The following is an 11,428-nucleotide window of genomic DNA, read 5'->3' as shown; positions in this document are numbered from 1 at the left end:
AACTCATTTTTATATCACTTCTGCCATGACCGCCCCCACCCCCCATTTCCTACAGACTGACATGGAGTCAATGGATGCAGCCCTAGAACAGATTGACTTTTATTAGTAGATGTTTAGGATTGTGAATCCAAAAAAGATGACAAAGCCAGCAGGGAAAAACACATTGCCTGAGTGAGGGACGGGGGTGAGGAGGGGAACACAACTAGGTTACAAGAGATACACTGCTTCCTGGCCTGCTCTGCCATTAACCCTAATCGCTCAGCAGATCCCCTGATGACTTATCGTGGAAGTGTGAAAACCACTGCATGGAAGCCCACACACACCAGATTTCAGCTGTCAAGTCCAGCACCTCTAAGGAACACCAAAAAACCCCAAAAGGAAAGCTTACAACACCAAATTTTCATGACTGCTGTAGGGTAACAGAGACCAAGAACCCCTCTTTGACTAAACAGAAAAGCTACTAGAAATTCCAGCATTTCTAAATGACACTTAAGAAAACTATGGAAACATTAGCCTTGCCCCATTTATTTGCAGCTTGCAATCAGCTATACTTTCTTCACTCGTCACTTCACTAGGCACAGCACATACTGGCAGTGGCCCAACAAAAGCAATGCCTGAGGAAATCAATTAGACAAGTTGCTGACAAATGTTGAATCAAAAGCAACTCAGATCTAGCCATCACTAGGGCAGGCTGAAAGACCCATCTCTGCCATAGCTTTACTTCCCATAGTAACAACTTATGGATGTCTACTTTAGAAGGCTGGGGAAGGATTCTAGGCACAATGCTCAGGTCTCCCATCTGGAAAACGATACAAAGCCCTCAAACTAGGGTGGCCACAGATAGAATTGCCTGGCAGGTTTGGTCTTAACAATTACCAATTCCTCCTCAAAAGAATGTATACTAGCAAAGGAACAATCATCAGCACTGTCTTAACTTTGCAAAATAATGCACAGAAGTTAGATCAATCCTGTTTTAACACAGAAACAGTTATGAGTTCACTACATGCTTTTCTATCACTCAGAAATGATTACTTTCACTTGATGTTCCAGATCAGGCAAATTCTTCAGTACCTACCACCACCTTGTGGCTGAAAGCTGAAAATATCAGGAGTCAGATTTGTATTTTTATTAGAACGCAAAGGTGGTGTCTGGATTACTAATCATCATACCCATTCTGAATAAACTCTCTTGACACCCCCTGTTGGTACACAATGAAGAGGGCTGCATAAAAACCATCCACATAAAGCCTCTGGATCTAAACAATAATCTCCACCTGGAACAGAGAATATTCTACTACAGCAGCTGCTACATATTTCCAATCAATGGGCTACCTCAGAATCAGCATTTTTGAGTGACCTGCTTAAAAATGCCTAGGTGTAGAAGTAGAGCGCTTCGAGGGAGGAAGCAACTCTCCCAGAACATTCATACACGCTGTCAGGCTTCCCCTCAAATTGCTCTCTTTGTAAAGGAGAGGAAAAAGCTGACAGGATGGAAGAATGGCTCAACACTCTCTGTTGACATGTCAGCAGGCAGCTTTCAAGGAAAACATACTTCAGTTCTGAAACTGAGAAATGGTTTTAAAACTGTTCTTCCCTATTTCTTTCCAAAGTGAGTCTCCAAGAACCACACTTTATGGTATCTACAGTTAAAGCAGGACAGCTTACTCTTACAGCCCTGTGTCTTGGAAACCTCCTGAAAACAGCACTTACAGTGTAACATAGACGTGTAACATGAGTAGTAAGGAAGAGATTACAAAACAAAAACAAATACAGAAAAAAAATTCAATATAAAATAGCAGTTTTGTATGCAAGGTTAACATGACCTTACATAGCTGGGACTATCCTACAAGATAACTAGGCTGAGCAATACTGGAAAGCAGCAATACTATAAAATGTCAAGTAAATAATTAGCTTGCTCTGAGTCAGGGATGTAGTTTACCAGAGTAACACTAAATCATCCAGTAGTAAGCTTTCATAATTACTTTGTGCCATGGCTATAAAGGGTTACATTTTCTGCACATACAGAATGCTCTTCAGCCCCAGGTTGCAAGTATTTCTCCAACAAGAAAGACTCACCAAAAGTAGTGCCATCTTCACCCATAATACACTTCATGGAGGTGATGATTTGCTCCACAACAGGTGGCGACAATGATGTAGCATACACTGCGCTATGAGAATATGTGCGGAGATAATCAATCAGCTCCTGACAAAATACAAGAGAGTCATATCATCAACCTAGAATCAGAGCTTTAAAGAAGCAGGCTTCAGTGACAACCACTCTCAAAGTGATTACAAAATGTCTCTCATACAGATGCACACCATTCAAGAGCTAAATAGAATGGATTGGGCTGTTCAAACAAGTACTTAAGACATTCAGTTACTACCATTAAATACAATTAAACTATTGACAACAGGGGTAAGCCATTCCTGTGTGTTCTACTCTGTTGCTGGGCAAGGTGAGTATTGATTCGAGTCGAACCTTTAATTCAAACTGACTCACTCAGCTGTGAGTCACAGCACTAGACTGAGACAAACTGCCTTGTGTACAGCTGAAATAATTTCAGACATGTTTCAAGAAATTATTGCAATGTTGGAGAGGTACAAAAGAAGCAAGGCCTGTAAGTGCCTATACTGACTTTGCTGGGGGACAGGGAAATTCCAAGCACAGCACATCTGGGGACAGACACACAGGAAAGCTCCCATGTGGAGGACACTAAGATAACTGGTTTTGAAAATGCTAGGAGAACGGTTCTCCCACAGCATCCCAGGAAATGGAGGGTGTCAGCTGGAGGCCTCAGCTGCCTGTACACCAGTGCCACGAGCATGGGGAACAAGCAGGAGCTAGCCAGCCTTCCTGCTCTCTAGTGGGCAATATGACCTGGTATGGATCACAGAGACCTGGTGGGACTCCTCACATGACTGGAGTGCAGTCATAGAGGGCTAACACCCTGCTCAGAAGGGAATGAGCAGGAAAAAAAGGCAGAGGGGGAGCTCTCTATGTGAGGGAGCAGTACACCTCTCTGGAGGCTGACGTTGGCTGCAAAGAGAAGCAGCTTGAAACCCTCTGGGTCAAGGCTGTGGGGGGCAGTGTCAGGGGAGACCTAACTGTGGATATTTATTACAGGCCACCAAACCAAGGGGAGGAGCTTGATCTGGAGTTCTCTCAAGAACTGACAGAAGCTGTGTGTGCAAGGGACTTGGTTGTCGCGAGCAACTTCAATTACTTGGACAGAGATTGGCTCAGCTAGGTCAGATTGGCCATGCATCTTCTTAACTATAAAAAAAATAATCAAATCAAGGAGCTCTCTCTCTCAGCCAAGCAGTGCAAGGACCAACCAGAGATACCGCTCTCCTAGACTTGGTCTTGGAGAAACGAGATGAGCCTGTGTGTGGCTAGAACATTGAGGGTAGCCTGGGAGACAGGTTCATTGTCTGCCACAAGGCTGACAAGTCAACTAGCAGGACTAAAGTCTTGAACTTGAAAAATGCTGACTTCAACAGGCTCAGGGCATTAGTAGTGAAGGCGATGCAGGACCAGGGATGGAAGGCGAAGGGGGTGCACGAAGAACAGTTATTCCTCAAGGACACAATCCTCGAAGCACAGAAGAAAACTATTCCCATGAAGAGGAAAGGTAGCAGGAGGGCTGCCAAGCCCTCCTGGCTCAACAGGGACATTGCAGTCCTCTTGAAAAAGAAAGAGAGACATACACACAGTGGAAGCTAGGGACAGTCCTCAAGGAGGACTATACAACAGTGGTCTGCACTTGTAGGGAAATGATTAGGAAAGCTAAGGCAGTGACTGAGTTTAAGTTAGCCAAAGGAGTCAAGGACAATAGAAAGTCCTTCTTTAGGTATGTAGGGAGCAGAAGGAAAACAAATGGAAGCATGGAGCCCCTGCTTTGCACCTCAGGACAGCTGGTAATGGACACTCAGGAAAAAAAAAAAATGAACTCCTGGATGCCCACTTTGCTTCAGTATTTCACCAGACCAAGAGGAAACACAAGCAAGATAAGGATCACAGGGGGTATGGTGGGAATGATAGCCTTCCCACTGTGGATGCTGAGCTGGTGCAAAACCAATTAGAAGAACTACACATTTAAGACAGCAGGACCAGATGGACCTAGGAGTGCTGATGAAGCCGGCTGAGATCACTGCAGAACCCCTGGCAAAACTCTTTCAGAAATCATGGCACACAGGGGAGATCCCTAATGATTGGAAGAGGGCCAACAATGTGCCCATCTTCAAGAAGGGAAATGGGAGGACCCAGGCAACTATAGGCCAAATCAGCTTAACCTCCGTACCAAGGAAAATCCTAGAAAATCTATTTAAAATAATTTATATGCAATATGCTTGTTGAGGGTAAGATTCTGAACAACAGCCAGCATGGCTTTGTCAAGGGTAAGTCTTGTCTTGCCAATCTCATCTCCTCCTACGAACAGGTCACTCACCACCTGGACACAGGAGAGAAGGTCGACATTATATACCTAGACTTCCAAAAGGCTTTTGATCTAGTATCCCTGCTGCCTCTGCAGCTCAGGGCTCAGCTCTTAGAGGACAGCTGGGCCCTGCTCCCAATCAGGCAACTCTGCTTAATTGGCACTGGAGGCAGCTGCTAGTAACAGAGCACCCCACGCTCCGTTACAATCCCCTGCTCGTGTTTCAGTGCAGCATAAATAATGGCCGCAGGTATAAATTTAAAGATTCTGAAAGTCCCTTTCAACCTCGCTCTTGTGTACTTGCCACTTCAGTGCACCTACTACTTTAGCTAGGAAATGAAGCGAGGTCACATGGGAGATGAGTGCATCAGATCCAAAATGAAGTTACTCATCATTAAAACATTCTTCTAAACCAGGGGTGTCCAACCTTTTTGAACGTAGGGCCAGATCACAAACCTTTTATCACCCAGTGGGCTGGCGAGCCATATTCAAAGGAATACAGGAAGTGGTATCACATCAGTAAGTGATGTCATGTGACCTTTGACACCAATGAAGCTGCAGGAAGTGACAATGAAATGGCTCTGGAAATGTGGTTTAAAATCCAAAATAAAAACAATATAAAAGCAAGAATGACTTAAATAAACACTTTCGCTTCTACTCACTTCTCAATGAATGAAAGAAGCATAATGCAAGTCGACAGATCAAATGTGGAAAAGGTATCAGCCAGAGTGGAAACTAATCAAAGCAACAAAATATGGGCATTTTTTAGAATAATCTTCAAGAAGATTTACTTTTATTGAATTAATAACTAGTTATGACTAAAGGTTACATAATAAAACCCTAGTTTTAAATGTTGACCATAATTTAAATAGCAACATCAGAAGGGCTTGTCAGCATCATCCAGTCTCAAAATAAATTGCCCTTTTCTACACAGAGATTGATGGCAACATGAACCTTGACCGCTAGGGAAGCCCATCCAAAGATATGTGCTTCTTTCATACCTCCCTACTCATTCCTACAGGTGTTCCCAACACCCCCTCTTCGCCCCCCCCACACGCTCCCTATACCCTTCCCTACATTCATCCCTATACCCACTCCCAGCCCCCCCATCACTATGAATCCCCCCACACACGTACTCCTTGTTGACCTTTTCACGCCAATGCTGCCCTCACATATGGACCCCTGCACCCACACCCAACACAAATACAGGCAGCACTTGCCCACCAAAGTGTCAAGGGACCTGCATGCAATCTCTCACCCTCATAAGATTCCAGTGATTCAATTGCTGGTAGCCTGCTTTTGAGCAAAGCGCATCTAGTGTAGGCCTCACGGTGTACCAGACCAGCAGCTCCCACTTTTAATAAGGGCTGGGGCATTAGGATCCCCATTTGTGGCTGGATGTAGAATGCCTCTGGGTCAGGCTCCTCCTGCCTCCCGCCCAGCCTGGCTCCAGCAACCATGCACCCCACATCCCCGGCCTGGCCCTGAGGTGCCCCCAGCTCCGTGCAGGAACTTACCTGTGCCTCCGTCCACCATGCATGCGGGCAGGGCGTGGGCCATGCTGCAGCTCCCCCAGCCACGTGCTGGGGGCAAGGGGCAGAGCCAGAGAAGTAGTCGAGGCACTGTCCCCAGCTTGTTCAATCAGGCGCAGCTGGGGCAACTCCGCGCCGCGCAGCCCTTGGGGCAGCGGCGGCAGGACCTGGCTCACATGATAAGCCCGGCCCCGCAGGGGTAAGCAGCTCCCCTCCCCTTGCTGCTGGCTGGGGCCCGCAGGCCGGCCCTGCCCACCTCGCCACTGCTGTGGAGCATGGAGCAGGTGCCACAGATAAAATGGCTTGGCAGACCGTATGGCGGCCCACGAGCTGTATGTTGGGCAAGCCTGTTATAAACAGTTTCCCCTAAAGATCACTGCAGTAAACATGCCTGCAGAAGCAGGCACATATTCTACCCTCCACAACCATAAAATAAAAACAGGACTACACAGATGAAACCAACAGAAGAATTTCCTCCCAGCATGTGAGAAGCTGGCAAAGTTTATTTTTTATGCCCTTTGATGAGGGCTGAGAAAAAGAAACTTATTTATTTGTTGGAAGTGCACTCCTACCTAGTAGAAATGGAATTTGAGTGGTCTGAGAGAGGTCATCCAGGGTATGTTGGTTAAGAGCTGACAGGCTAGAAAGAATTGCACAGAAAGAGGGAATAAGGAGCTAGCCATCCTGGCAACAAGCCAGAGAGCGCAATAGGGCCATGTGTGGATGAACTGGTTGCAGATGGCATACAACTAAAGTTGTGATTTAACAGTGACCAAGTAGTGGAATTCCAGTCCAGGAGACAAATGCCTCACATCTGGAAGAATGCACTCAATAAAATCCAAAGAAGAGACAGTGTTGTAGCTGTTCATGCCCTACAGGTTCCTTGGGAATCTACAGCAAGATTTCCCCCATAGAAAATAATGTCCTTGGAAGGTCCAAAGAGCAAATGGAGGAAGGGCCTTGGCAAAAAGAAAAATCCTGATAGAACAGGACGAGAGAAAAGCAGTTGACATCATATACCTCAACTTCCAGAAAGCCTTTGACCTGGTATCCCATGAGATACTGATCAGAAAACTGGAAGATATCAGGCTCAACTGCAGGACCATCAAATGGGTGCAAAACTGGTTGTGGGGTAGGATGCAGAGAGTCCAAATGAATGGATCGATGTAGTCCTGGTGAGATGTGGGCAGCGGCGTACTCCAGGGGTCAGTACTTGGCACAGTGCTGTTCAATATCTTTACCAACAACCTGGATGAGGGGGTGAAGAGCCCACTAGCCAAGTTTGCAGGTGACACCAAGATATGGGGTTGTATGGACACACCAGCAGATAGGCTGCACCCTAGAGCTGGTGGAATCATCTACCCTAGAGGTTTTCAAGAGAAAACTGGACAATCACCTGGCTGGGGTCACCTGACCCCAGATGTCTTTCTTGCTCATGCAGGGGGCTGAACTCAGTGATCCTTTGGGGTCCCTTCCAGCCCTATGATTCTATGAACAGATAGAACAGAATACTTTCTAGGCCTCTTCAGAGTTTAATTAGAACTAGAATCCTCTGGTGGAAAACAATGGAAATCCATAAGCTTCAAAGGAAATATTTGAGAAATTAAAAATTAGGGGCACATCTCCTGGACTTAGCACTTCCACCTCCCACCAACTTTCATCTCACCGAAAGGTGCATAAATTGGGAACCAAGTACTAACCAGAAGAACTCAAAAACAGGTCAACTGTGAATGTTTTTATCAAGGTCTCCTGTTACAGAGCGTGGCAAGATCTCAGCTAAAAGCTACCTAAACAAGTTCCCACTTCCCATAGCAGTCAGGTCATCCACGTTCACGAACACAAAGGAACAACTCAGTTCCTACCACAAACTCATACTTACCTTCTTGCCTCCAATGTAACCTCCAGCAGCTCCAAAGCTCTTGGTGAATGTTCCCATCATAATATCCACATCTTCAGGATTAAGTCCAAAGTATTCCACCACACCTCGTCCAGTGGGACCCAGAGCACCTATACTGTGAGCCTCATCCAGATACAAATATGACTTGTACTTCTTCTTAAGAGCAATAACTTCAGGCAGGCGGACTATGGATCCTTCCATACTGTTGAAAAAGCAGACAGCAAGTCAAGTTCAATTCAGCTGTAAATGGATTTAGTAGTTGGGGCCCCTTTTGAAGATTGTAAAATGGCTTCTTAATTTTCTTCTCTTCTCCTTCTTTGAACAGCTATCAGAATATCATTTAAACTCTCCCAGAAGACCACAATGTCTCTATGAAATATTTTCTGGCTGAAAGACTGGATTTGCATTTGCACTCAGTATTTATAATCTCCTTGACAGTAGGTCACCAATGGACAAGGCAATTAATTCAAGCAGACTCAAAAGGAGTAGGGATGGCAGAATATCACAATGCAAGGGAAAATATACAGCAATGTTTACACACAGAGGATACACTGCTCCTTCACATCACCCTCGTAAACAAGGGTTTTATGTTGTCATCTGCCAAGTTGACATTTTTGGTTCCCCTCATAAGTGCTGACCAGGCATGGTCAGGGTCTTCACCAAGAGAACAAAACCACTTAATTCTTGTGCTGGAAGTCATCATGAGCCAAGGGCCAAGACAAGTCATCCAGAAACTCCCAACTCCCTTAGGCAAACTTTGTGTGTTGCCATCTAATCCCATTAGCCCATTAACAGAGAATCTCCAGAAAGGAATGGAGAGGGTTCAAAACACCCTCGAAGACCTCTGCTCCAAGACTGGGCATGTCATATATAAATTCAATTAGATTAATTACCATTTGTGCAGTGCACTAGAGATGAGAAGTGCTCTAGCAGGGCACTTGAACAGTTAACAGGTGAGAAGTGATAAAATGTAGTATAAGTCTAAAACAAATGGTTTCCTTCAATGGAAACAGTTAGGAATTGTTCATATCAGCCACCAACTGCTGGATGTTTTAGCAATGGAACCGAAACCCTGACAGCTGAAGTGTAAGCAATACAGGGAAGAGCCTGCACCTGTATATTCCTTCCACAAGTATAAGGATTTTTTTCCAAGGTCTGCGTGTGCGAGGTTGTCCATGCACAATGGCATCTTTGAGCAGCTTCTCCAGGCTTTGCATATCTGCACAAAAACAGCAGCACAGTTATACATGACCAAGCAGCACTTTGCTATACACTCATTGTAGCTGGAGCTTTGTTATGACTGGACCTAGTAGAACCCAAAATAAGGACACAATTACCCTCCATTTTGAAGAGTAGCCTAGAGATGCTACAGATCAGGGCTGTTCAACTGGCAGCCCACAGGCTCCTGTCTGGCTGTCATCCCTACAATGCTCCTGTTGCTAAGGTGGTAGTGGTCTCTGGGGCAGTGCAGAATGGCAGTAGAGGTTCCAGGGGCCCCTGCAGAACACAGCCCTCAATAGGAAATGAAGAGGGCATCAGTGGTGGCTTGTGCCAGTGGGTGGCTGATGTCCAAGCTGACACTGGTATAGCAGCAGCAGTAGTATGAACTGCCTTCAGTGTGCAAATATCCTGGGAAGATGAGACTTTTTTCCCTCTTAACCATCCTGGGTGCTGAATGAGTTTAATATGACTGCATCAGGAACAGACAGGTAACTTGAAAGTAAAAGGGGAGAGAAACAGGTTGGGAGCTGGAGAGGAAGGGAAGAAGAGTCTTTAATGATGGCAAAGAAATACAAATGAATTCAATGGTAATGGGAGAAAAAGCAAGATTGAGAAAAGAAATAAATGGTCAACTGAGAGACTGGGTTGAAAACTTTATGCCAGAAATCAAGCAGAGTTGAATGGAGACGGAGAGAGAATAGATTTAGTGGAGGAAGTCTGGGTAGTTATAGGCCTGTAGAAATACTGAAGCAAAGACGAGAAGAAAGCATGAGAATCAAAAGTAGGGTTAAGGTAGAGGGTCACAATACAGCAGGGAGCCAGCCAACATGGAAACGGAGAGCTCCAAGCAACAGCGTAAGATGTCAGTAGTCCAGAATGAGTGATGGTGCAAGTGACAGGATAGGACGCGAGGGGAGGGGCTAATGTTGAGCAAGGTCAGACTATGCAGCGTGCTTTCTTTCTACACAGATAACAGATGGAGCTGAGAGAAAAGCTAAAGTAAACAGATATTGTACGAGTCAATCCAAAATAGAAACTGAAGGAGGTGGAAGCACATTGGAGCTGGGGTCATCAGTTTGAAAGTTGAAGTGATAGCGTGTGACATGAATGAAAACAGGAAGTAGTGGGGGAGAGGGGACAGTAGGAAAGAGACAAGCAAATGATCATGAAAAGTAGAGGTGGGAGAGTGATTCTGGAAAGTAACAGTGGGAAAGACTAAAGGAAAAAACAAACACACATCAGCAAACAAGAATGAACCAAAAAAAAAAAAAAAAAAAAAAAAAAAAAAAAAAAAGGTGAGAGGAGTTGTTCAGTGTACTAGTAATGGAAAGATCAGTTTAAAGCAAGGAACCTGGAGACAAGGATTCCAAAGATCTATAGCAGTGAAAGAAGGGAGCTGGGAACAGCAGAAGGGCAAAAGGCTAGAGCCAAGTCTGGCAGAATTAGGCCACAAACCAACAGCAAGGGCAGGCACAGAATGAGGTGGAGAAAGGTTTGACAAAGTGTTTGAAGACGGAAATGAAGAGGGAGTAGTAGGAAGCAGGAGTCAAAATATGGATGTTTGTAGAAGCAAAAGGTAAAAGGACATGGGCAAAGTAAAAGGCAGAAGGACTGCAGGGGGGACTAAAGGAAAAGTGAGGACAGACAATTGTATGAAGAGGCAAGAATGGCAGGAGACAGGTTCAGATACAGAACTGGTGAGGGCTGTGCACTTTGTTTTTGAAAGCCCAGCTTGTTGCACACACAACACATCCCCACCCCCCAGCCTCACATTCCCCCACAGCTCCTATGCACTACTTTTTCATGCCCCCTTTCTAGGGACTCTTTGCAATTCCTTCTACTATCTCCCCCTTTGTCAGGGGCTCTATCAGCACCTCTATACCCACTTCACATATGTCTTCCAACAGGAGTACCGTGCACCCCCATTCCTCTTTACTAGGGTCTTCCATTCCCATCATCAGTGGCTCCAAGGCATATCCTCTTCCATCAACAATTGCTGGTTTTGGAGAAGGGAGTCACAGGGCAGTGGCATAACAAATAGAGTTGGCACCCAGGGCAAATCCTGCAGGAGTTGAGGGGAAAGTGGTTCCAAGAACGGGGACAGGATCAGAACAGGACAGGACAGGTCAGCAAGTCTTACCCATGCTGTGCTGTTGCTGCTCTTAAAGCAGTAGCAACAGCCAACAACTGTTTTGTAGTTACTGGCATGATGGGACTGCTGAGGTGCAGGCACTGTAGGGGTTGGGGGGGGGGGGCGGCAATTCTGGTGCCTGGGGCAGGTGCTCCTTTTACCCATCCCTACTTACACTACTGTCACAGAGTGTCAACAAGGTAAAATTATTG

The 11,428-nt window shown here is 45.6% G+C and overlaps 1 protein-coding gene across 1 annotated transcript in view; it reads right to left on the bottom strand.

Moving 5' to 3' along the window:
• The window catches only part of SPTLC2 (serine palmitoyltransferase long chain base subunit 2), a 160,912-nt gene that overhangs the window by 81,445 nt on the left and 68,039 nt on the right, over positions 1-11,428 (bottom strand). Inside the window, exons 7-9 of the mRNA XM_019518731.1 lie at positions 8,978-9,083; positions 7,847-8,066; positions 2,076-2,202 (exon numbers count right to left, since the gene is read on the bottom strand). Of these exons, the coding sequence (XP_019374276.1) occupies positions 2,076-2,202; positions 7,847-8,066; positions 8,978-9,083 (453 nt within the window). The remainder of the gene's footprint in view (positions 1-2,075; positions 2,203-7,846; positions 8,067-8,977; positions 9,084-11,428) is intronic.

The sequence above is a fragment of the Gavialis gangeticus genome, unplaced genomic scaffold, assembly GCF_001723915.1.
Source record: "Gavialis gangeticus isolate Ggan-Ray unplaced genomic scaffold, GavGan_comp1, whole genome shotgun sequence".
Classification (NCBI taxonomy): Eukaryota; Metazoa; Chordata; order Crocodylia; family Gavialidae; genus Gavialis; species Gavialis gangeticus.
Note: the sequence above shows the minus strand (reverse complement) of the source record. Positions and strands in the feature narration are given on the sequence as shown.